Raw genomic sequence first — 22558 nt, 5'->3', positions numbered from 1 at the left:
CCTCCTTCCTGGTGGACGTCATATGACGTCCTGAGCTTCCCGGGTGGCTAGGGGGCGTGTGTGCCCGCCGCATTGCTCGGGATCCGGTGCGCGAGCCCGGCGGCCGCGATGTCCGCCGGGCACCCACGATTGCCCACAATCACAGCAGGACCATGGATCTGTATGTGTAAACACACAGATCCATGTCCTGTCAGAGGAGAGGAGACCGATGTGTGTTCCCAGTACAGAGGAACACCGATCAGTCTCCTCCCCTTGTGATTCCCCTCCCCCTAAAGTTACAATCACTCCCTAGGGAACATATTAACCCCTTGATCGCCCCCTAGTGTTAACCCCTTCCCTAAAAAATAAATAAAAATGCCATAAATCTATCCCTTATTTTGTAGACGCTATGGGCTGGATTCAGATAGAATGGTCTATATGTCCGCCCGGCGTAACGTATCTCAGATACGTTACGCCGCCGTAATTTAGGGTGCAAGTTCTGTATTCAGAAACAACTTGCGCCCTTAGTTACGGCGGCGTAACGTATCTGTGTCAGCGTAAGCCCGCCTAATTCAAATGTGGATGATGTGGGCGTGTTTTATGTATATTAACTGTGACCCCACGTATTTGACGTTTTTTACGAACGGCGCATGCGCCGTTCGTGAAAAAATCCCAGTGCGCATGCTCGAAATTCCGCCGCAAATCGTCATTGCTTTCGACGTGAACGTAAATTACGTCCAGCCCTATTCGCGAACGACTTACACAAACAACGTAAAATTTTCAAAACTCGACGTGGGAACGACGGCCATACATAACATAGGATACGCCATATAGCAGGGTTAACTATACGCCGAAAAAAGCCTAACGTAAACGGTCGGACGTACATTTCTGAATCAGCGTATCTAGCTCATTTGCATATTCCTTGCGTAAATCTATGGAAGCGCCACCTAGCGGCCAGCCTAAATATGCATTTAAAATTAAAAAAAACACAAGTGAAAAGAAGCCACTCACATTTTGGTGGTCAATCGAAAACGTGTGGAGTAAATTTTTCAGGAGGGTAGGTAGGTATCATCTGGCGGTGTCTTTTCCCTTTGTCCCTGGTACAGCGCTCTGGGATGCAGGGGATCTGTCCTTCAACCTATTGCAGTCTGTTCCCGACTAGCTCCGCCCACTCCCCCGTCATACAAAGTTTAGCCCCATGCTCCGTATCAGCAGCTTGAGAAAGGAATGCGGCAGCCCTGTCATTCGCGGCCAGCATTCAGAAACGCGTCGCTTTCCTGGTGACGTCATCCCTGCTCGTCCATCGGCACACACGGCTCGCAGCGCCAGCACAGGATCCCCCTGCCCACCGCCGAAAATCACAGATTCCACCAGCGGCAGAAGGACAGATCCCCTGCATCCCAGAGCGCTGTACCAGGGACAAAGGGAAAAGACACCGCCAGATGATACCTACCTACCCTCCTGAAAAATTGACTCCACACGTTTTCGATTGACCACCAAAATGTGAGTGGCTTCTTTTCACTTGTGGTTTTTTTAATTTTAAATTCATTTTTAAACTGTTTTAAGTACTGCACCCAGAGGCGCCTCTCTCCTTGTTTGTTTGCTAGATTGGAACATGGTTTCTGTTCCTTATTGACGGCAGCCCTGTGTGCATACTCCTATCCTAACATATCCGCACATCCCCCATCACCACCCCAAACAGCTGGAATTTTTTACTGATTTCAACTTTTTAGATTGACTATGCTGCCTCCTATAACAATGCTCTGATAAACTTTTTTGCGCATAATCTACTTGCTATATAGCCTAAATATGCAGCCTAAGATACGACGGTGTAAAACACTTACGCTGGTCGGATCTTAGGGAAATCTATGCGTAACTGATTCTATGATTCAGGCGCAAAGATACGACCGGCCGGACTCAGAGATACGCCGTCGTATCTTCTCTCTGAATCTACCCCTATACCTTTTGTGCAAACCAATCAATAAACACTTATTGCGATTTTTTTTTTATTACCAAAAATATGTAGAAGAATACGTATTGGTCTAAACTGAGGAAAACATTTTTTACATTTTTTTTATTTTTTTTATTATATTTATTAAATCAAAAAGTAAACATTTTGGGCCAGATTTTCAAAGGGCTTACGATGGCGCAAACGCCATTTGCGCCGTCGTAAGTCCTAATCTGGCCCGGCTTATCTATGCGACTGATTCTTATGCCGCATACACACCATCACTTTATGTCGATGAAAAAAAACGACACTTTCTGTGAAGTAAAAAATGACGTTTTTGAAACTTCAATTTTCAAAGACGAAGTTGCCTACACACCATCGTTTTCTCACAATGTTCTAGCAAAGTGAGGTTACGTTCCACCACGTTTTACCATTGAAGCTTGCTTCATAAGTAGCTTCTGGGCATGCGTGGATGAAAAAACGTCTTAGAAAACGAAGTTTTTTGCTACACACGGTCAATTTCTGTGAAGTAAAAAGTGCACTTTTGAAAAACGACACATAAAATTGAAGCATGCTTCAATTTTTTTTGGTCGTTTTTTACAAGACATAAAACGACGTTTTCCCCCACACACAGTCAATTAAAGTGACGTTTTTAAAAACGTCATTTTTTTTCATCACATAAAGTGATGGTGTGTACGCGGCATTAGAATCAGTTACGCATAGATATCCATTAGATCTGACAGGCGTAGACCAACACGAAGGAAAATGATAAATGGTTTTCCATTTTTTTTTTTTTACAAATACATGAATAGTGTAGCGTGCATTTGTATTCAGCCCTCCTGACTCAATACTTTGTAGAACCTCCTTTCACTGCAATTACAGCTGCAAGTCATAGCGTTTTGCTTTTAGGCCAAAATTTATTATTTGGTCTCATCTGACCAGAGCACCTTCCTCCACATTTTTGCTGTGTCCCCCACGTGGCTTCTCGCAAACTGCAAACGGGACTTCTTATGACTTTCTTCTTGCCACTCTTCCACAAAAGGCAGATTTGTGGAGAGCACAACTAATAGTTGTGCTGTGGACAGATTCTCCCACCTGAGTCGTGGATCTCTGCAGCTCCTCCAGAGTTACCATGGGGCCTCTTGGCTGCTTCTCTGATGAATGTTCTCCTTGCCCATCCTGTCAGTTTAGGTGGACGGCCATGTCTTGGTAGGTTTGCAGTTGTGCCATTCTCTTTCCATTTTTGGATGATCAATTGAATCTCCATGAGACATTCAAAGCTTGGGATTTTTTTTATAACCTAACCCTGCTTTAAACTTCTCCACAACCTTATCCCTGACCTGTCTGGTGTGTCTTTATGATGCTGTTTGTTCACTAAGGTTCTCTAAGGGCTCTTTCACACGGGCGGCCCGTTCAGGTCCACCTGCCAGTTTTTTAGGCGGACCTGAACGGGTGCTCAGTGCTCCTCTATGGAGCCCGCTGACATCCGACCCGCTCTGATCCGCCAAAGTGTGACGGAGGAAAAACCTACTTTTCCATCCGTCTGGCGGATCGGATCAGGTGAACACGAACAGACGGTCCGTGTTCATCCGAACCCCCCATAGGGGAGAGCGGAGAAAATACAGGGCGGTCCCTGTCATCCGCCGGCTTAGCGGGGATCAACGGAGCCTAATGGCCCGTACACACGATCCGAATATCGTACTACGGATCGTACGACTTTTTTCGCTTAATAGTCGCAAGTAAAGTGAAATAGGTTATTAAAGTCATGAAAATTCTCGTACGACCGAAAAAAATAATCGGAAGTGATGTCATGTGTTGTAATGTATTTGTATTGTCGGACGACAACTGTACTGACTAAACGAAAATCGTACGATCTTACATCTTACGAGGAAAATTTTTGTGCATGTCCGATCGAAAAATATCGGATGAACGGTCGTGATCGGCTCTCGAAAGTACTGTACACACGATCCGAAAATCGTAAGATTGTTCATCGGACGATCGTTTTCGTCCGATATTCGGGTCGTGTGTACGGGCCATAACAAACATCTGTGGGCTTCACAGAACAGGTGTATTTATACTGAGATTAAATTACACACAGGTGCACACTTGCTAATTAGGTGACTTCTGAAGCCAATTGATTCCACTAGATTTTAGTTAGGTGTATCAGAGTAAAGGGGGCTGAATACAAATGCACGCCACACCTTTCAGATATTTATTTGTAAAACATTTTGAAAACCTTTTATAATTTTACTTACACTTAGAAATTATGTGCCACTTTGTGTTGGTCTTTCACATAAAATCCATTTACGTTTTTGGTTGTAACATGACAAAATGTGGAAAATTTCAAGGGGTATGAATACTTTTTCAAAGCACTGTATATTGTGTGTACTTATGCCCTCTTCCTCAGCTTTCAACCTGCACCATCAATTATTTACAAAGCTATGACAGTGAATGATTGAAGATGCTAACGGTCACTTCTCACATTGTCGGAGCTATCTATGAGCTTTGAGCTAATGGCACGAGCAGGAAATCAAATTGATCAGAATTAATCAAATTATACTGTTTGGGTTTATATCTATTTTAGGGATGCCCTTGTCCACCATTGGTGACACAGAGAGTCCACGTTTATTTCTGATATTATCCACTTCTGAAGCTCTTCTTCAGTATGCCATCTGCAGAACACCCTTCTGATCCAAATGCCTTGGGCAAAGTATGAATAGCACTTGTGATGAATATCTACCTGCTTCAAAGAAAGTCATAAAGGGTTCCAATTCTTCCTGTTTCCACACAGGTGTTCAAACTTTACACGTCATACACAGTTCTCCCAAAATGTAATTATAAGGCTATGGCTTTTGCCAAGAATTGTTTAAGTTCTGGCATAACCGGGCACTCAAAATATATAAATACCAATGCTGCGGATATGCATTACACCAGAGCGAGCAGACTTGTCTAATTCACTCAACAACCTACAAATCTGAATTCCGGTTTCCATAACCATGAATTTCATCCTTGCCGCCTTCATCTTCAGCGGTGTAATTGCTACAGGTAAGAAATGATTAAGAAGTACCGATATTTATTTTTCTAACATTTACCTTTCTTTAATCTTACAGGTCTGCATGAGTGAATTCCTGACATGTTATGCTATAAGGTAGCTTAGTAGTTGGGACTCCTGCTTTGCACCAAAATGCTACTTAGTTCAGATACCACCTGCCAGGGCTGGACTGGGACAGAAATTTGGCCCTGGACTTCATCCAGACAGGCCCACTTTGACAGGTCTCTCCCATGACGGCCTGACAACTCCCGCACCCCCCACCCTCCGGCCACCCAAGCCCCCTCTCCCCCTTCACTAGCCACTAGTCGTTCTACTTTTTAGAGTAGAACGGTTGGTACTGGTACTCTTGTAGGCAGTACCAGTGGCGAGGCTAGACATTATTTCACCCGGGACAAAGAATCAGTTCGGTGCCCCCCTTATGGGACAAGATTAGGCAGAAGTGAGAAACTCCCAGGCCAAAGCTGTTGAGTCAGCTGTCTGTCCCCTCCCCTCATGCTCCTCTGTCGTCGTCCCTGCTCCTCCCCCTGCTCCTTTGTTCCCCCCAGGTGAGCGCTGCGGGGAGGGAGAGACAGAGGAGCGGAGGGGGCGGCAGTCCGCTGTCACTGAAGCCGGCCCACTGAGCCATCGGCCCACCGGGAAACTCCCTGTAGTCCCAATGGCCAGTCCATCTCTGCCACCTGCATGGAGTTTGCCTTTTCTTCCTGTGCTTGTGTGAGTTTTCCCCCCGTACCCCAAAGACATGCTAATGGCTTAATTGGCTCTTGTATAAGTTGGCCCTGGTATGTAAAATTATTAGTAGGGATGAGCCGAACAACCCCCCCGTTCGGTTTGCACCAGAACCTGCGAACGGACCAAAAGTTTGTGTGAAATTTAGAACCCTGTTAATGTCTATGGGTCTCGAATGTTTGAAATCTAAAGTGCTAATTTTGAAGGCTAATATGCAAGTTATTGTAATAAAAAGTGTTTGGGGACCTGGGTCCTGCCCCATGGGACATGTTTCAATGCAGTTTTTTCGAGAGCAGTGTATTTAATAATGCTTAGAGTGAAACAATAAAAGTGGAATATTCCTTTAAATTTCGTAGCTGGGGGGTGTCTATAGTATGCCTGTGAAGTAGCGCTTGTTTCCCGTAGGGCAATAGGAGATTATGGGGCCCTCATGCAATAGATTATGGGGCCACACAATATACACACACACATACAGTACGCATACACAGTATACACACACAGAATACACATACACACACTGAAAAGGTACTGGAGAGGCGGGGCACCGATAATCTTAATGTCGGTAAGGGACATTTCAGGGACAGATGTAAAAAAAAAACACACATTTTTACATGCTGTCCCTGGTTTTGGCCCCCTAGTGGCATGGGGCCCTCGGGCAGTGCCCGAATGGTCAGTCCGCCCCTGGAAGAATGCCATCCTTTTAAAGAGGTGGCCAGAATGACAACCTTGAGGTTGCTGACGCTGCCAAGTGGGGTTGCACCTTAAACTATGTGGGCACCATCATAAGGGAGGAACCCCTAGCCACCCCTGGAGGAACCCTAGGGTTCCACAGAATCTTGGTTGAGAATGGCTGGTGTAGGCAATGCAACAGTGTGATAAATCGTAATAATGAACACAGAGTTGCATTAATTTGATTCGGTCTGTGCCTTTTGTTCAATCTCAAAGTGTAATTTAACGTTCAGTTTTAATTCGCTAAATACATTCCAAGGGCCAGATTCTCATACATTAGCGCTGCTCCTGGGCAGCGTAATGTATGAGCTCTACGTTTCACCGCCGCAGGTCTACAGGTTTAAATCCTGATTCTCAGAACACTTACCTGTAAACTTGCGGCGGTGTATCATTAGATTGCTCGGCGCAAGCCCGCCCAATTCAAATGGGGCGGGCACCATTTAAATTAGGCGTGCTCCCGCGCCGAGCATACTGCGCATGCTCCGTCGGGTAAATTACCCGACGTGCATTGCGCTAAATGACGTCGCCCCGACGTCATTTTCCTAGATGTATACGTAAATGGCGTCCAGCGCCATTCACGGACGTCTTACGCAAACGACGTAATTTTGATTCAATTCGACGCGGGAACGACGGCCATAGTTAACATTGGTTGCCCCTGCTAATAGCAGGGGCAACCTTACGCGTCGGGTACGCTACGCAAACAACGTTAATTCGCTGCGTCGACCTCGCGTATGTTCGGGAATCGCCGTACTTACCTCATTTGCATAGACGACGGGGAAAAGCGACGATGCGACACATAGCGGCGGGAAAAAAAATGACTTTTAAGATCTTACAGCGTAACAGCCTTACGCTTGTCAGATCTAATGGGTACCTATGCGCAACTGATTCTAAGAATCAGTCGCATAGATACCCGGGGCCAGATGAGGAGTTACGACGGCGCTAATGGTGTTGCGCCGTCGTAACGCCTTCGAGAATCTGGGCCCAAGTGTATAAAAAAATTAAAATAAATAGTGTGCAAAATCTTAATTTGTTTTCTTTAAACATGAGCAAGATCCTGAGTAGAAAAGCCTGTACCCTGCCAGCAGCTGCAGAGAGGGATCCTTTCTCTATGTATCTAATGATAATGACCAAGTAATTATCCCATTATTAAGTCAGTCCACACACAGTGGTCCATTCCACAAAGTCAGCTTAAGGGGGTTGCAAGGTTTTTTTTTTTTTAAATAACAAACATGTTATACTTACCTCCACTGTGAAGTTAGTTTTGCACAAAGTGGCCCCGATCCTCGTCTTCTGGGGTCCCTCGGCGGCTGCTGTCTCGCCTCCTCCCCACAACAGCTAACTCCCCGTCTGGGAAGCTCTCTTCCAAGGGGGTTTGCTTGTGGGCGCGCTCCCATGTAATACAGTCGGCGGCCATAGCTGCCGATTGTATCACTCGGCCCCGCCCCATTGATTTGATTTGCGGCAGCGGGAGCCAATGGCTGCGCTGCTATCAATCATCCAATACAGAGCTGACTAGAGCACGCGCACAAGAAGATTCGGGTCTCAGGTAAGTAAAACGGGGGCGCTGAGGGGCCGGTGACTGCAAGGTGTTTTTTTTACCTTAATGCATAGGAAGCTTTAGAACCCCTTTAATTCATAAAGTTAAAGCAGAACGAAATCCTTTTATTTTTGGGAACGCATCTCTTTTTTGAAACTGTAAAATAAATGGGTTTAGTTCTGCTTTTACAAACCAGGATAAGTGTCAGTTATTTTTAGGTATTTCCAATGAGAGTTGAAAATTTAAGTAGCTTAGCTGCAAATAGCGTGCCCTAGGTCTGTGTAAAGCAGGGGTTTTAAACTGGCGGGCCTCCAGCTGTTGCAGGAACTACAAGTCCCATCATGCCTCTGCTTGCTTGAGTCGTGCTTGTAGCTGTCAGCCTTGCAATGCCTCATGGGACCTGTAGCTCTGCAACAGGTGGAGAGCCCCCAGTTTGAGACCCCTGGTGTAAAGCCTTGAACCTTTCATCAGTTCCATTCAGAGCTTAAAGTGGAACTAAACCTATCAATTTAATAGTTAAAAAAAAAAAAAAATGTTACTTTACTGGCATGCTGGCAATACTAATTATCACATTGTGCTCTCAACCAAACTGTCAAACCATCTATTGGCTGGTGTCATAACTGATCACATGTGCAGTATCATGGCAGATCAAACAGAGGCCAAGATGGCAGCCTCCCCCAGAGTGCACTACAAGTCCCAGCATAGGAGGCGGCTATATCTTGCCCCCCCAGAGTGCACTACAAGTCCCAGCATAGGAGGCTGCCATATCTTAGCCCCCCCCCTGAGTGCACTACAAGTCCCAGCATAGGAGGCTGCCATTACTTGCCCCCCCCAGAGTGCACTACAAGTCCCAGCATAGGAGGCTGCCATTACTTGCCCCCCCCCCCCCAGAGTGCACTACAAGTCCCAGCATAGGAGGCTGCCATTACTTGCCCCCCCAGAGTGCACTACAAGTCCCAGCATAGGAGGCTGCCATTACTTGCCCCCCCCCCCAGAGTGCACTACAAGTCCCAGCATAGGAGGCTGCCATATCTTGCCCCCCCAGAGTGCACTACAAGTCCCAGCATAGGAGGCTGCCATATCTTAGCCCCCCCCCCTTGTAACACTGACGAGTCACATGACACTGGGAAGGGAAAATGGCTAATTGGACCCAATTTGGACATTTTCACTTAGGGGTGTACTCACTTTTGTTGCCAGCGGTTTAGACATTAATGGCTGTCTGTTGAGTTATTTTGAGGGGACAGCAAATTTACACTGTTATACAAGCTGTACACTCACTACACAACATTGTAGCAAAGTGTCATTTCTTCAGTGTTGTCACATGAAAAGATAGAATAAAATATTTACACAAATGTGAGGAGTGTACTCATTGTATATTATAGAGGGATATAGAGATAGATAGATAGATAGATAGATAGATAGATAGATAGATAGATAGATAGATAGATAGATAGATAGATAGATAGATAGATAGATAGATAGATAGATAATTAGATAGATAGATAGATAGATAGATAGATAGATAGATAGATAGAATTTAGAGAGATAAATAGAGGGAAGATAGATAGAATATAGATAGATAGATAGAATATAGAGGGATAGATAGACACATACATAGAAAATAGATAGACAGATAGATAGATAGAATATAGAGGGATAGATAGATAGATAGATAGATAGATACATACATACATAGACAATAGAGGGATAGATAGACGGATGGATCATAGATAGATAGATAGATAGATAGATAGAAAATAGAGGTATGGATAGATGGATGGATCATAGATAGATAGAAAGAATAGAGAGATAGATATATAGATAGATAGATAGATAGATAGATAGATACATACATACATACATACATAGAATATAGAGGGATAAATAGATAGATAGATAGATAGATGGATACATAAATACATACATAGATAGATAGATATTTGATGACAATAAATGGATAGATTTGATGATAATAGATAGAAATAGATAGATAGATACATACATACATAGAATATAGAGGGATAAATAGATAGATAGATAGATAGATAGATAGATGGATACATAAATACATACATAGATAGATAGATAGATAGATAGATAGATAGATAGATAGATAGATAGATAGAATGAATATAGAGGGATAGATAGATAGATAGATAGATATTTGATGACAATAAATGGATACATTTGATGATAATAGATAGATATAAGGATAGACAAGCAGAGTAGAATGGTGGATTTCTCTGTGTCCTCTGTGATGTAACACTGCATTTTGTTTTGTAGGCAATGCCCTGCAATGTAACACTTGTGAAGTCGTGGATAAAGAAGGAGTTCCAGATGACTGTGTTGGGGAATTAGTAGAGTGTACATCACTTACTGATCAATGCGCAACGCAAATTGAAGTGAACTATGTGGGTAAGTTTAAAAAACAAACATATATATACTCAGAGCTTTCTTTCTCAGAAAATAGGTGCAGGAACTCAACCACGACCCGTTCAGATTTCACAAACAGTAGAAGGGTCTTAAAGGGGCATTAAATACCAGAATTGCATTACATACAGAGTGCAGAGTTCAGGGGGGGTTACACACAGAGTGCAGAGCTGTCACTTGTAAACACAGAAACCAGACTTTTGTGTTTACAAGTGATTGTGCTGAGCAGGCACCAAAGGGTCTGAGCCCGAGATGGTGGAACGGAGTACCCCCTGAAAAAAAAGCCACTGTCTTCTGGGAAACACACAGGTCCCAGAAGACATCAGGGACCATTCGTATCGCCCAGCGCAACTCGTTTACACCCAGGTACAATGAATTACCACCGTATTGTTTGTATCCCAATCATCTCCTATGATCGTCGGCTCCATCTGATGGCCATTTTCGAAAATACTTCAAACCAAAAAAATTACCACATTATGTCCACTAGATGGAGCTGACAATCCTAGGAGGGAATTATATTACAAACAATAGGATAATAATTCTTTGCACCTGTGTGAATGGTGAAGACATCCCCATGACAAATCTTTTCATACATAGACCCATATATTAGATTGTAAGCTCCTTGGGGGCAGTGACTAATGAGGATGTACAATATCTATGTAAAGAGCTGCGTAAATTGACGGAGTCATATAAGTACCTGTAATAATAAATTAATATTTTACAGTGTGGGTCAGTCAATTTCCCCATCCATGCAAAACAGCAAAGATGGAGAAATCTCCAATGCCGACTATTGTGGTTGTGGTTGCCTGAATACAATGATGCTGCATCTGATAGGATTCAGTCTCTGTTTGGCCCTGATTGATTTACAGCTTGATGGGTTTTACTTCCTCTTTAGTCTGCTGCAAAGCCTACAAATAAAAAGCATAATGGGCTAGTGTGCATCGCATACTAGCCCATTATGTGCCACTTACCTGCAAAAGAATCCAGCGATGTCCCCAGAGTAGGCAGCGTCCATCTTCTGGCCCCTCTTCCTTCCGGGGCAGAGGCGTTGCTAGGGGGGTGCGGTAGGGTGCCCACGTGTCCCGGATTGCCCGGGACTGTCCCGCAATTGACATGTCTGTCCCAGGTCCCGGGCACCCATTTTCTGGGATAATACAGTGTCCCGGAATGAAATAGAGGACACAGCCACCCCCTACTAACTAATAACTACATTTCCGTAACTGGTTGCTAGGGCCAGCGCAGCCTGGCACCTTGCAACCAGTGACAATTCACTCTCAGACAGTGAGACCAGGAACAAGGCCTGTGCCTAGTGCAGCACTGCTATCCCCACCCACCTCGGCACCTCCTCCTTCTCCGTCACCCAGCGGCAATCAGCAGGGACTGGTGTGATCTTCACTCTCCAGATAGTGACGCCACTCCTTTCCTTCTACGCACATAGCTCATACAAAGGGAGCGACAGCACTGCATCTGGTGGCAAGTGGCACATTCACCTGACAAATAACCTGCCACCAAATTCCCCATCAACCCCGAGACTACATTTGCCCCCGCCCCCCTTTTTTTGGGGGAAGGTGAGAGAGGGGGTGTGTCCCTGAATGGCAGTTTGGAAATGTGGTCACCCTAGGGTGCGGGGGGTGCGGTCCGCACCGGGTGACATCCGCTAGAGGGGTGACACCATCCCGTTTTTTGTGTGTTTTTTTTTAGCTGACATGCCCAGCCTGCCCTGTGCAATCCCAGCCTGCCCTGTACCACCCCAGCCTGCTCTGTACCACCCCAGCCTGCCCTGTACCACCCCAAACAGCCATATACCACCCCAGCCAGCCCTATACCACCCCAGCCAGCCCTATACCACCCCAGCCTGCCCTGTACCCCCCAGCCTGCCCTGTACCACCCCAGCCTGCCCTGTACCACCCCAGCCTGCCCTGTACCACCCCAAACAGCCCTGTACCACCCAGCCTGCCCTGTACCACCCCAGCCTGCCCTGTACCACCCCAAACTTTCCCATGCCACCCCAACTTGCCCTGTGCCACCCTAACTTGCCCTGTAGCACCCCAATCTGCCCTATGCCACCATAACTTGCCCTATACCACCCCAACCTGGCCAATGCCACCCTAACTTTCCCTGTACCACCCCAACCTTTCCCATGCCATCCCAACTTGCCCTATGCCACCCTAACTTGCCCTATACCACCCCAACCTGCCCTGTACCACCTTAACTTGCCCTATACCACCCCAACCTGCCCTATGCAACCCTAACTTGCCCTATACCACCCCAAACTACCAGATATCACCCCAACATGCCCTATACCACCTTAACCTGTCCTATACCACCCCACTACACCAACCTGCCACTATACCACTCTATACTACCCTAACCTGCCACTATACTGCCCTATACTATCATTTACAGGGGCTGGTTTGGGGTGCGCCCCGTGCCCTTGCGCTGCCTGCTTGGTTCTGGGCAACCGAGACAGAGGGGGGGTGACACCATGTTTTACCGCATTGGGTGACACCAACCCTAGTGACGCTTTGATTCGCTGGAGCCGCGTGACGTCACTCCCGGGCATGCGAACGGGAGCCACAATTCACGACACAGGCTGGGGAAGAAACGGCACTTAGTTTAGTTTCTTCCCCGCGCATGCGCAGTGAAGATTTTTGGCGGACGACAAGTGAAATATCGCTAAAACAGCACACGTTTAGGAGCTATTTCCACTACCTATAGGTAAGCCTTATTCTAGGCTTACCTATAGGTAGAAGTCCAACAAGTGGGTTTACAACCAGTTTACGGGGTCGCCTTGCCTGCAGGAAAGGGCTGCAAAGGGCATAAAACGACCAGCAGGTGTCCATGAGGTGTGAAGCAGGACAGGACATGCTTGTAGTGAATGGGCTGCTGAGACCTTGTTGGACTGTGATGACCTTTTCGAGCAGATGGGGACTTCGGACTCTGTTAAGGGACAAGGTTTTGCTGGCGGTGAGCCAAAAGTTTGAGCTATAGCAGAAGTTGTATGTATTTGTATATATACAGAATATAAACGTGTTTTACCATCCTTCCAGAAGCGCATTTGTGAGGTCAGACACTGATGTGGACGAGAAGGCCTGGCTTGCAATCTCCGCTCAAATTCATCCCAAAGGTGATCTATTGGGTTGAGGTGTCAGGACTCTGTGCAGGCCAGTCAAGTTCCTCCACCCCAAACTCACTCATCCACACTATTTTGCCAAAAGTATTGGGCCTCCCCTCCAAATCGTTTGGTGGAGGGGGGGGGATTATGGTGGGGGGGGGTTGTTTTTCAGGGGTTGGGCTTGGCCCCTTACTTCCAGTGAGGGGATCTCTTAAAGCTCCTCCTAAAAATGGAACTTCCGCTTAAACCACTCCTTCCCCCCTTACGTATTTTTTTTTTGGGGGGGAGTGGGGTGGTCAGGAGGAGTGGGACTCCTGTCCCACTTCCTCCTTCCGCCGAGGGGCTGGTAAGGCGAATAGCTTAATCACCTTATTGCAGCCCCTCCCTGTAGGCGAGCGCCTGTCCAATCGGACCGCCCGGCGCTTCTCGGGCATGCGCAGTGGGTGCCCGGCCGCAGTGTCATCTTAAGAGCATTATAGGCCCCCGGGCAATACAGTGCACTGGGGCCCTGTCTACACAATCACGCACGAGAATTTACTGACAAAAATCATAAAATTTACTGGCAGAACCACATTTTTTACTGCCACTGCAAAAAAAAGTACCTAAAATTACAGTATTCAGTGCCGAACAATGCAAATGTCAGTATTTAAACTATAAACATATAGCTAGTGCTATTAGCAATGTGTTTAAGTTAAACAAAAGTAAAACAAAAATGTCTTCATTGACATGAAGGTCAGGTTACTATAACCCAGCCAGCACAGAGTTTCCTCTTACATCAGAGTCTGCAGGATTCCCCCTTACATTGAAAGGGAACTCTTATGTAAAGGGGAACGCTGCAGACCATGATCTAAGGGGGGAATTCTGATGTGGAGGGGGGCTCTGGTGACCAGAGACCACCTTATATCAGAGTCGACTGCTTTCTCTTTCCCACTTACATCAGGGTCCGCAGACGGAGTTCCCCCTTGCATTGCAAGGGGGAATCCTGCAGACTCTGATGTAAAGGGGAACTCTGATGTGGGGGGGCACTCTGGTGACCAGAGACCACTTTCCGTAGAGTAAATACACTAAGGTAAGGGGGGTCACTAATATAGGAGGGGGAACCTTTATATCAGTGCTCTCTTACATTTTTGCTTTCACTCCCCCCTTACATCAGCAACCTCCCGCACTCGTGGAGGACCGGATCTTCTCTGTGATTTCTGCAAACTGGGCATGGGCAGTTCTAACCTGTCACTCTCCACAATTTTTTACTAGGGTTGCTGGGCAGCCGGTGGGGCCCCCCAGGCAAGCGGGGCCCCCGGGCAACTTCCCAGCGTGCCCAATGGAAAAGATGGCCCTGCCCGGCCGTAAAGCCGAAAGCTGTCACTGCCGGGTGCCCACACTAGGAATGAAGACGCCGGCGAGGGGGGGCGAGGAGCGGAGCCCCGGCCGGCGCGTCGCTGGAACCGTGGAGCAGGTAAGTGCCTGTTTATTAAAAGTCAGCAGCTACACTTTTTGTAGCTGCTGACTTTTAATAAACTTAAAAAAAGGCTGGAACTCCCCTTTAAAGTGTTTTAAACCCCAAAAAAATCCTTGCTTTGAGTGACAGGTTATTTACATATCTAGCTTGGACATGTTTATCATATGTTATGTTATGTCTTCACATGTCCCGGATTGCCCGGGACAGTCCCGCATTTTGCAGGTCTGTCCCGGGCACATTCATTCCAGGACAATACAGTGTCCCGGATTGAAACTTGACACAGCCCCCCCCCCCCCCCAATCTGATGCCCCTAAAAAAAGGCCGCCACATCACCGCTTTACTCACTGACAGTACTTGTCCTGGCCGGGAATGCCTGGAGGAGCACAATCCCCGCCCCCTGCTTGTGATTGGAAAAATCATAAATCCTGCCTCTTGTGTCCAATCACTGTGCTGTGATTCGTTTCAGCACAAGCTGATTTTTGGGAAGGGAGGGTCTCCCTGAATGGTAGTCTGGAAATGTGGTCACCCTACCTGCACAGAGTCCTGACCTCAGCAGACCTAGAACACCTTTGAAATGAATCAGAGCGGAGACTGTGAGACAGACCTTCACGTCCAGCATCAGAACCTGACCTCACAAATGCGATTCTGGAAGAATGGTCAAACATTCCCATAGACCCACTCCTAAACCTTGTGGACAGCCTTCCCAGAAGAGGTGAAGCTGTTATAGCTGCAAAGGGCGGGGCCAACTCAATATTGAACCCTACGGACCAAGACTGGGATGCCATTAAAGTTCATGTGCGTGTAAAGGCAAGTGTCCCAATACTTTTGAAAATATGGGGGCAGATTCACGTACCTCGGCGCATATTTGCGTCAGGCGTAGCGTATCTAAGATACACTACGTAACTTATGTTTTTTTTTTCGAATCCTCAAAGAATTTGCGCCGTAAGTTACAGCGGCGTAGTGTATCTTTGGCGGCGTAAGGGCGCGCAATTCAATTAGATGTGATAAGGGCGTGTTTTATGTAAATACGTCGTGACTCGACGTAAACATGCGCCGTCCGTGGGGGTATCCCAGTGCGCATGCTCTAAATTAACCCGCAACAAGCCGAGGCGTTACAACGTGAACGTCATTCTACGCAAATCCCTATTCGCGAACGACTTACGCAAACGACGTAAAAAATTAAAAATGCGAGGCGGGAACGACGGCCATGCTTAACATTGAGTATGCCTCATAATAGCAGGGGTAACTATACGCCGGAAAAGCCGAACGCAAACAACGTAAAAAAATGCGCCGGCCGGACGTACGTTCGTGGATCGCCGTAACAAGCTAATTTGCATACTCGACGCGGAATTCGACGGAAAAGCCACCTAGCGGCCGCCGAATAAATGCACCTAAGATCCGACGGCGTACTAAGACGTACACCTGCCGGATCGATCCCAGATGCCGTCGTATCTTTGTTTTGTAGATACAAAACAAAGATACGACGCGGGAACTTTGAAATTACGCGGCGTATCAATAGATACGCCGGCGTAATTCTTTTGTGGATCTCCCCTATAGTGTATATATAAAATCACCATCTACTATTTTATTCTTTAACCTTGACCATAATACTGTATATAGTATATACAGCACATTCCTAGCAACTTGCTTGTGTTTGTATTTCATTCTGTTTAATAGAGTATTTTCTTTTTATACAGCTTCTGCTTCAGAAGGTAAAAAAATAACTACAGTCAAAAAAGGATGCTTTAAAGCAAAGTTCCTGCCCTATTGTGAAAATCGTTTTGAAGTAGATTCTAATCCTGATTTTTACCTTGCCTTATACACCAAATGCTGCAATCTAGTGGACGGGTGTAATTCAGGCCCAATCCAAAGTAAGTATGACTTTTTTAAGCGTAAGCAAACAGTTTGGTGTACAGTTTATATATATTTTTACCTGCCTGAGAGAGATGTAATTCTTTTCATCGGTTTTCCAATCCAGGCACCTCTACCTTTTTCATTTTGTTTCGTTTCGTCTCGTTTTACGTCATTTCATAAGACGCAAGTTTTAATATTCGGATTCGTTCGTATTTTCGTAACAGTTTTACAATTCGTAATTCTGTCTAATTTATTTTCTTTGATTCGAAATTCGTCATTTTGTTAGATAATTATTTTTCGTTTTTTTTCGGTACACTCCTCGTAATTTAGTAATTGTTACTTTTGTGAGATCGCCTTTTCCATTGATTCGTAACATTGTTTTGTTTTTGTTGATTCGTGTCTACTACCGTGCTTTCGTAAATACATTGCGGTCATTCGTAATGATTCGCAATCTTGTATTTTATTTTCGTTTTCAAGACGCGGCTATAGTCTCTGCCCCTGTACGCCATTTTGAGAGGGTGTATCTTGCTTAATTTCTAATAAGTCCTGTACTTACTCCCAGTCCACTCCCTCAGTCACGAAACCTGACTCAGGCCCCATACACACGAGAGGATTTATCCGCGGATACGGTCCACCGGACCGTTTCCGCGGATAAATCCTCTCGAGGATTTTGATCCGATGGAGTGTACTCACCATCGGATCGAAATCCCATCGCGATGACGTGTCGCGCCGTCGCTGCGATGATGACGTGCGCGACGCTGTCATATAAGGAATTCCACGCATGCGTCGAATCATTACGACGCATGCGGGGGATTGATTCGGACGGATTGATCCGGTGAGTCTGTACAGACCAGCGGATCAATCCGTTGGGATGGATTCAAGCGGATAGATTTGAAAGCATGTCTTCAAATTTTTATCCGCTGGAAATCCATCCCAGGGGATAAAAATCCGCGGAAACAGATCCGCTGGATCGTACACACCAGGGGATCTATCCGCTGGAGCCGGTCCGCGGATCAATTCCAGCGGATGGATCCTCTCGTGTGTATGGGGCCTCAGTCTCCTCCTCAACTGAATCTAAAAAGATTCAGCAATGCCTTGTGACTCAGACACAAAAGAGATAAGCTGATTGGCTAAGATATTAAGTAAGATACATCACTCACTACACTGCCCATTGGAAAGAACGATTCGAGAACACGAAATTACGAACAGACAAACAGCCAGATTCACGCAGAGCGGCGTATGTTTAAGCGGGCATAGCGCAGCTCATTTGCGCTATGCCGACGTAAAATAGAGAGGCAAGGCCAGTATTCACAAAGCACTTGCTCCCTAAGTTACGTCGGCGTAGCGTAAATGGGCCGGCGTAAGCCCCGCCTAATTCAAAGTAGGCTGGTAGTGGGCGTGTTGTATTAAAATGAATCGTGATCCCATGTAAATGAAGCGTCGAACGAACGGCGCATGCTCAGAATCACGTCGAATTTACGCCCTAAGATACGACGGCTCAATGGCAACGATGTGAACGTAACCTAAGCCCAGCCCCATTCACTTATAACTTATGCAAACAACGTAAAATCCGACGGCAGTTCCGAAGTCCATCCCTTTGCATCTTTTTGGTGGTTTATCTTTACGCCGGAAAAACGCCTTGCGTAAACGACGTAGCTTACTGTGACGGGCGTACGTACGTTCATGAATCGGCGTATCTTGCTCATTTACATATTCAACGCGTAAATCAACGTAAGCGCCCCTAGCGCCCAGCGTAAATATGCACAAGATACGACGGCGTAGGAGACTTACGTCGGTCGTATCTTGGCAACATTCAGGCGTATCTCATTTTAAGAATGAGCGCTTAAATACGACAGCGCACATTCGGACTTACGACGGCGTATCTACTGATACATCTAGTCCCACCTATGTGTGTGATTTTATGTCAATACTACATCGTATATCCCTGTATGTTGTAGTCATTCAGATGCTTATCTAATATTTTTTTGAAACTATCGATGCCCCCCGCTGAGACCACCACCTGTGAAAGTTAATTCCACATCCTTGCCGCTCTTGCAGTAAAGAACCCTCTACGCAATTTACGGTTAAACCAATTTTCTTCTAATTTTAATGAGTGGCCACATGTCCTATTAAATTTCCTTACGTGGAAAAGTTTTATCCCTATTGTGGGGTCACCAGTACCGTATTTGTACATTGAAATCATATCCCCTCTCAAGCGCCTCTTCTCCAGAGAGAATAAGTTCAGTACTCGCAACCTTTCCTCATAACTAATATCCTCCAGACCCTTTATTAGTTTTTGTTGCCCTTCTCTGGCCTCTCAAGTTCCAGCACATCCTTCCTGAAGACCGGTGCCCAGAACTGGACAGCATACTCCAGGTGCGGCCGGACCAGAGTCTTGTAGAGCGGGAGAATTATTGTTTTATCTCTGTAGTTAATCCCCTTTTTAATGCATGCCAATATTCTGTTTGCTTTGCTTGCAGCAGCTTGGCATAGCATACCATTGCAGAGCCTATCATCTACTAGGACCCCCAGGTCCTTTTCAGTCCTTGATTGCCCCTGAGGTTCTCCCCACAGTGAGTAGATTGCATTCCTATTTTTGCCACCCAAATGCATTATTTAAAAAATTTCTACGTTAAACCTCATTTGCCATGTAGTTGCCCATCCCATTAATTTGTTCAGATCTTCTTGCAATGTTTCCACATCCTGCAGAGAAGTTATTGCCCTGCTTAGCTTAGTATCGTCCGCAAATACAGAGATTGAACTATTTACCCCCATCCTCCAGGTCATTTATGGGGTTCAGGGTCTAAAGCAGGGAACAAGTGAAAATAAACTAAGAATAGAGGGGAAAAGGGGGCAAAAAAGTAAGGGGGGGGTGGAGTGTAGTGTGGTGAGGGTATAAGTAGGGCAAAGTAAGAGTAAAGGTAAAAGTAAAAGAAGAAGTAAAAGTAAAAGAGTAGAGGTATCCACAGGCATGGAGTACCAAGGAAGCGGATCCAAAGTGGCCTCTAAGGTGCCAATTCGGATTACAGGGCCGATTGGGAGGGCAAATCTGTACTTTCAACTGGTAGTTGTGTCGTCTGTGTCCCCCCGTAAAGCCTAGCCCTCCGTGGAAAAAATAAAAACATTCCACAGTTGCCAGGTGTTGGTGTAAGTCTCCTGTCTCTTTTGCTCTGTAAGGACGAGGTCTTCCATGTCCTGTATAGTTTCAACTTTCCGGAGCCACATGGCAACAGTCGGTGAGTGTGGTGACTTCCAGAGAAGAGGGATGCAGGCCTTGGCTGCGTCTAGCAGGTGTCGAATCACAGATTTTTTGTATACCCTGTCAGGGATGGAAGATGCATGGAGAAGGAAGAACGCTGGGTCGTTTGGGATAGTACGGTCCGTAAATTTTTGCATGGTCTCCCTTATTACTCGCCAAAAGTGCGTCAGTCTGGGGCAGGACCAGAAGATATGAAGCAGAGTGCCTTTATCTTCCAAACAGCGCCAGCAAAGATCTGATGTCGCTGGGTAGAACTTGTGCAGCAGCACCGGGGTCCTGTACCAACGGGACATGACTTTATAATTGGTCTCTTGAATCTTGGCACATATAGAGGACTTATGCGTGTATCGAAGAATGTGTTGCCTCTCAGTTGGTTTAAATTGATGGTCTAATTCCTTTCCCCAGTTCAGAATACCCGGGGGCACAAAGTCAGGTGATGGCGAGATCAGTAGGTCGTAGGCCAGTGAGAGCGTATGCCTCAGCGTCCCTGTGGAGGCACAGAGGTCCTCCAGCGCTGTGAGTGGTTGACCATTATCATCAGGGGGCTTCCTCGAGCTGAGGAAGTGGCTTAACTGTCGCGCTCTCAGGAAGTCCAGGGGGAATGGGCCTCGGGGAGAGGTAAGTTCCAAGATTGTTTTACAGCGCCCCCTCGCGCTGAAGTGTGAGGCTTGGTGGAGGCCCGTCCCGCTCAGATCCCGGAAGACCACGTCCTGCGTACCCGGCAAGAACTGGGGGTTCCCCAGTATGGGGTATAGAGGAGAATTCGGGGATGACAGTGACAACTGGGACAAAAGTCGGGAGCAGAGTCGTGAGGAGGTCCCTATCAGAGGGTGGCGTTTAAGGTCTGTCGGGAGTGAGTGAAAGCACCATGGGGTCCCCCCTAAGGGGATCATACTTTGGGCCTGTTCTATCTGTGTCCAGAGTTTGGTATCTCGGTGACGGATACGTTCGTATTTTCGCTTGTTCGTTATTTTGCTTATTCGTAATTCCGTAATTTTCGTATTTTGGTTCTTTCAGCTTTTCGGATGTTCGAATTGATACGAATGTACGAATACTAACAAATTCGTACGAAAATCCATTCGTTACGAACGGGAACGCACATGTCTATCTTGTATATAGTCCTTTATCATCCCCTCCAAGAGAGGTGTGAATTCTCTTACTCTGCAGCCCCAGTTGACTTTCCTGCAGCCGTAACATTTTGCTGGCAGTTGAAGTTGTGTTGACTAACCATCCAATTAAATGCAAGCAAAGAATCTTTTTTTTTTTTTTTTTCCTTGCACATAATTGGATATTCTTTGCAAAATGAATTTTCACCCTGTTTTACCTTATTCACAAAGATATGGGAAAATCCACATTGGTAGGTAAAATGTTTCACCCCTTTAGTAAATCAACCTCAATGTGTCTTTAGGCGCATCAGAAAAACTGATTCTCCTTGTAAATGCAACTAGAGCTTGTGATGGGGTCATATCAGGGAAATGGTATGGAGATTTCTTACTGTTGTTAGTCACTGACCATGTTTTCCTTCTTTCTTATAATTACCTTTTCTGCAATGTCAAGTGCCGCCTGCAAGCACAACTGAGAACGGTCGTACATGCCCAGCCTGCTTTGCGGTGGACGCCACAACGTGCACACCCGTAGAAAAAAAATGTTTTGGCACTGAGGCACAGTGCGTAAGCTACAATGGCCCTGCAGCTCGCCCAGGTAATGTTGCCACTCTTTATTCCAAGCAAGCCTGCTAATGCACATGTCCGCGCACACACACACCTACTCAAGTGTTAGAAGGCACAATTTATTTTTATTAATTTAACTGCTTTCCACCCACATAACACATATATGTGTGGTGGCAAAGGGGTTGGGCTCTAAAGCCCACATACTGCACATAACTATATTGTCAAAAGTATTGGGACGTGTGCCTTTACATGCACATAAACTTTAATAGCATCCCAGTCTTAGTCTGTAGGGTTTAATAATGAGTTGGCCCACCCTTGGCAGCTCTAACAGCTTAACCTCTTCTGGGAAGGCCGTCCACAAGGTTTAGGAGTGTGTCTATGGGAATGTTTGACCATTCTTCCAGAAGCGCATTTCGCATAGCTCCAAACTGTCCCTGATTTTGAGGGACTGACCCTGATTTGGAGCAATGTCCCTCTGTCCCTCATTCCTCCCTATTTGTTCCTCATTTTGGTCTGATCTATAAAGTTGTATATAAAATGCACTTTTTATCTTTCACAAAGTGTTTCCCCGTGCTAAACCTTTCATCCAATTTCTAAATTGCTGCATTTGTACATTTTAAAAGCCAATATAAAGGAATAGTAGTGGTAAAAAAAAGCCCTTGTGGATTCAATTATCCTTTTTTGGGTTAATTCTCCTTTAAGGGGGTGTGACAGGGGGTGTGTCCTATGCCTACATACATTTGTTAGTAGGTGTCCCTCATTTCCATCTCAAAATGTTGGGAGGTATGCATTTGTGAGGTCAG

General features: G+C 46.0%; 1 protein-coding gene across 2 annotated transcripts in view; it reads left to right on the top strand.

Moving 5' to 3' along the window:
• Nucleotides 1-4830: 4830 nt before the first annotated feature.
• The window catches only part of LOC120916432 (phospholipase A2 inhibitor and Ly6/PLAUR domain-containing protein-like), a 73772-nt gene continuing 56044 nt past the window's right edge, over nucleotides 4831-22558 (top strand). The window contains exons 1-4 of one of the 2 annotated variants that reach the window (XM_040327398.1): nucleotides 4834-4972; nucleotides 10255-10386; nucleotides 16670-16843; nucleotides 21643-21786. In XM_040327398.1, coding sequence (XP_040183332.1) covers nucleotides 4924-4972; nucleotides 10255-10386; nucleotides 16670-16843; nucleotides 21643-21786 — 499 coding nt within the window. In that variant the 5' untranslated portion in view covers nucleotides 4834-4923. Of the gene's footprint in view, nucleotides 4973-10254; nucleotides 10387-16669; nucleotides 16844-21642; nucleotides 21787-22558 lie in introns of both variants that reach the window. The other variant, XM_040327400.1, reaches the window with a different exon arrangement.

The sequence above is a fragment of the Rana temporaria genome, chromosome 10, assembly GCF_905171775.1.
Source record: "Rana temporaria chromosome 10, aRanTem1.1, whole genome shotgun sequence".
NCBI classification, from domain to species: Eukaryota; Metazoa; Chordata; class Amphibia; order Anura; family Ranidae; genus Rana; species Rana temporaria.
The sequence above is the reverse complement of the archived record's forward strand: the minus strand, read 5'-3'. Positions and strand labels throughout refer to the sequence as shown.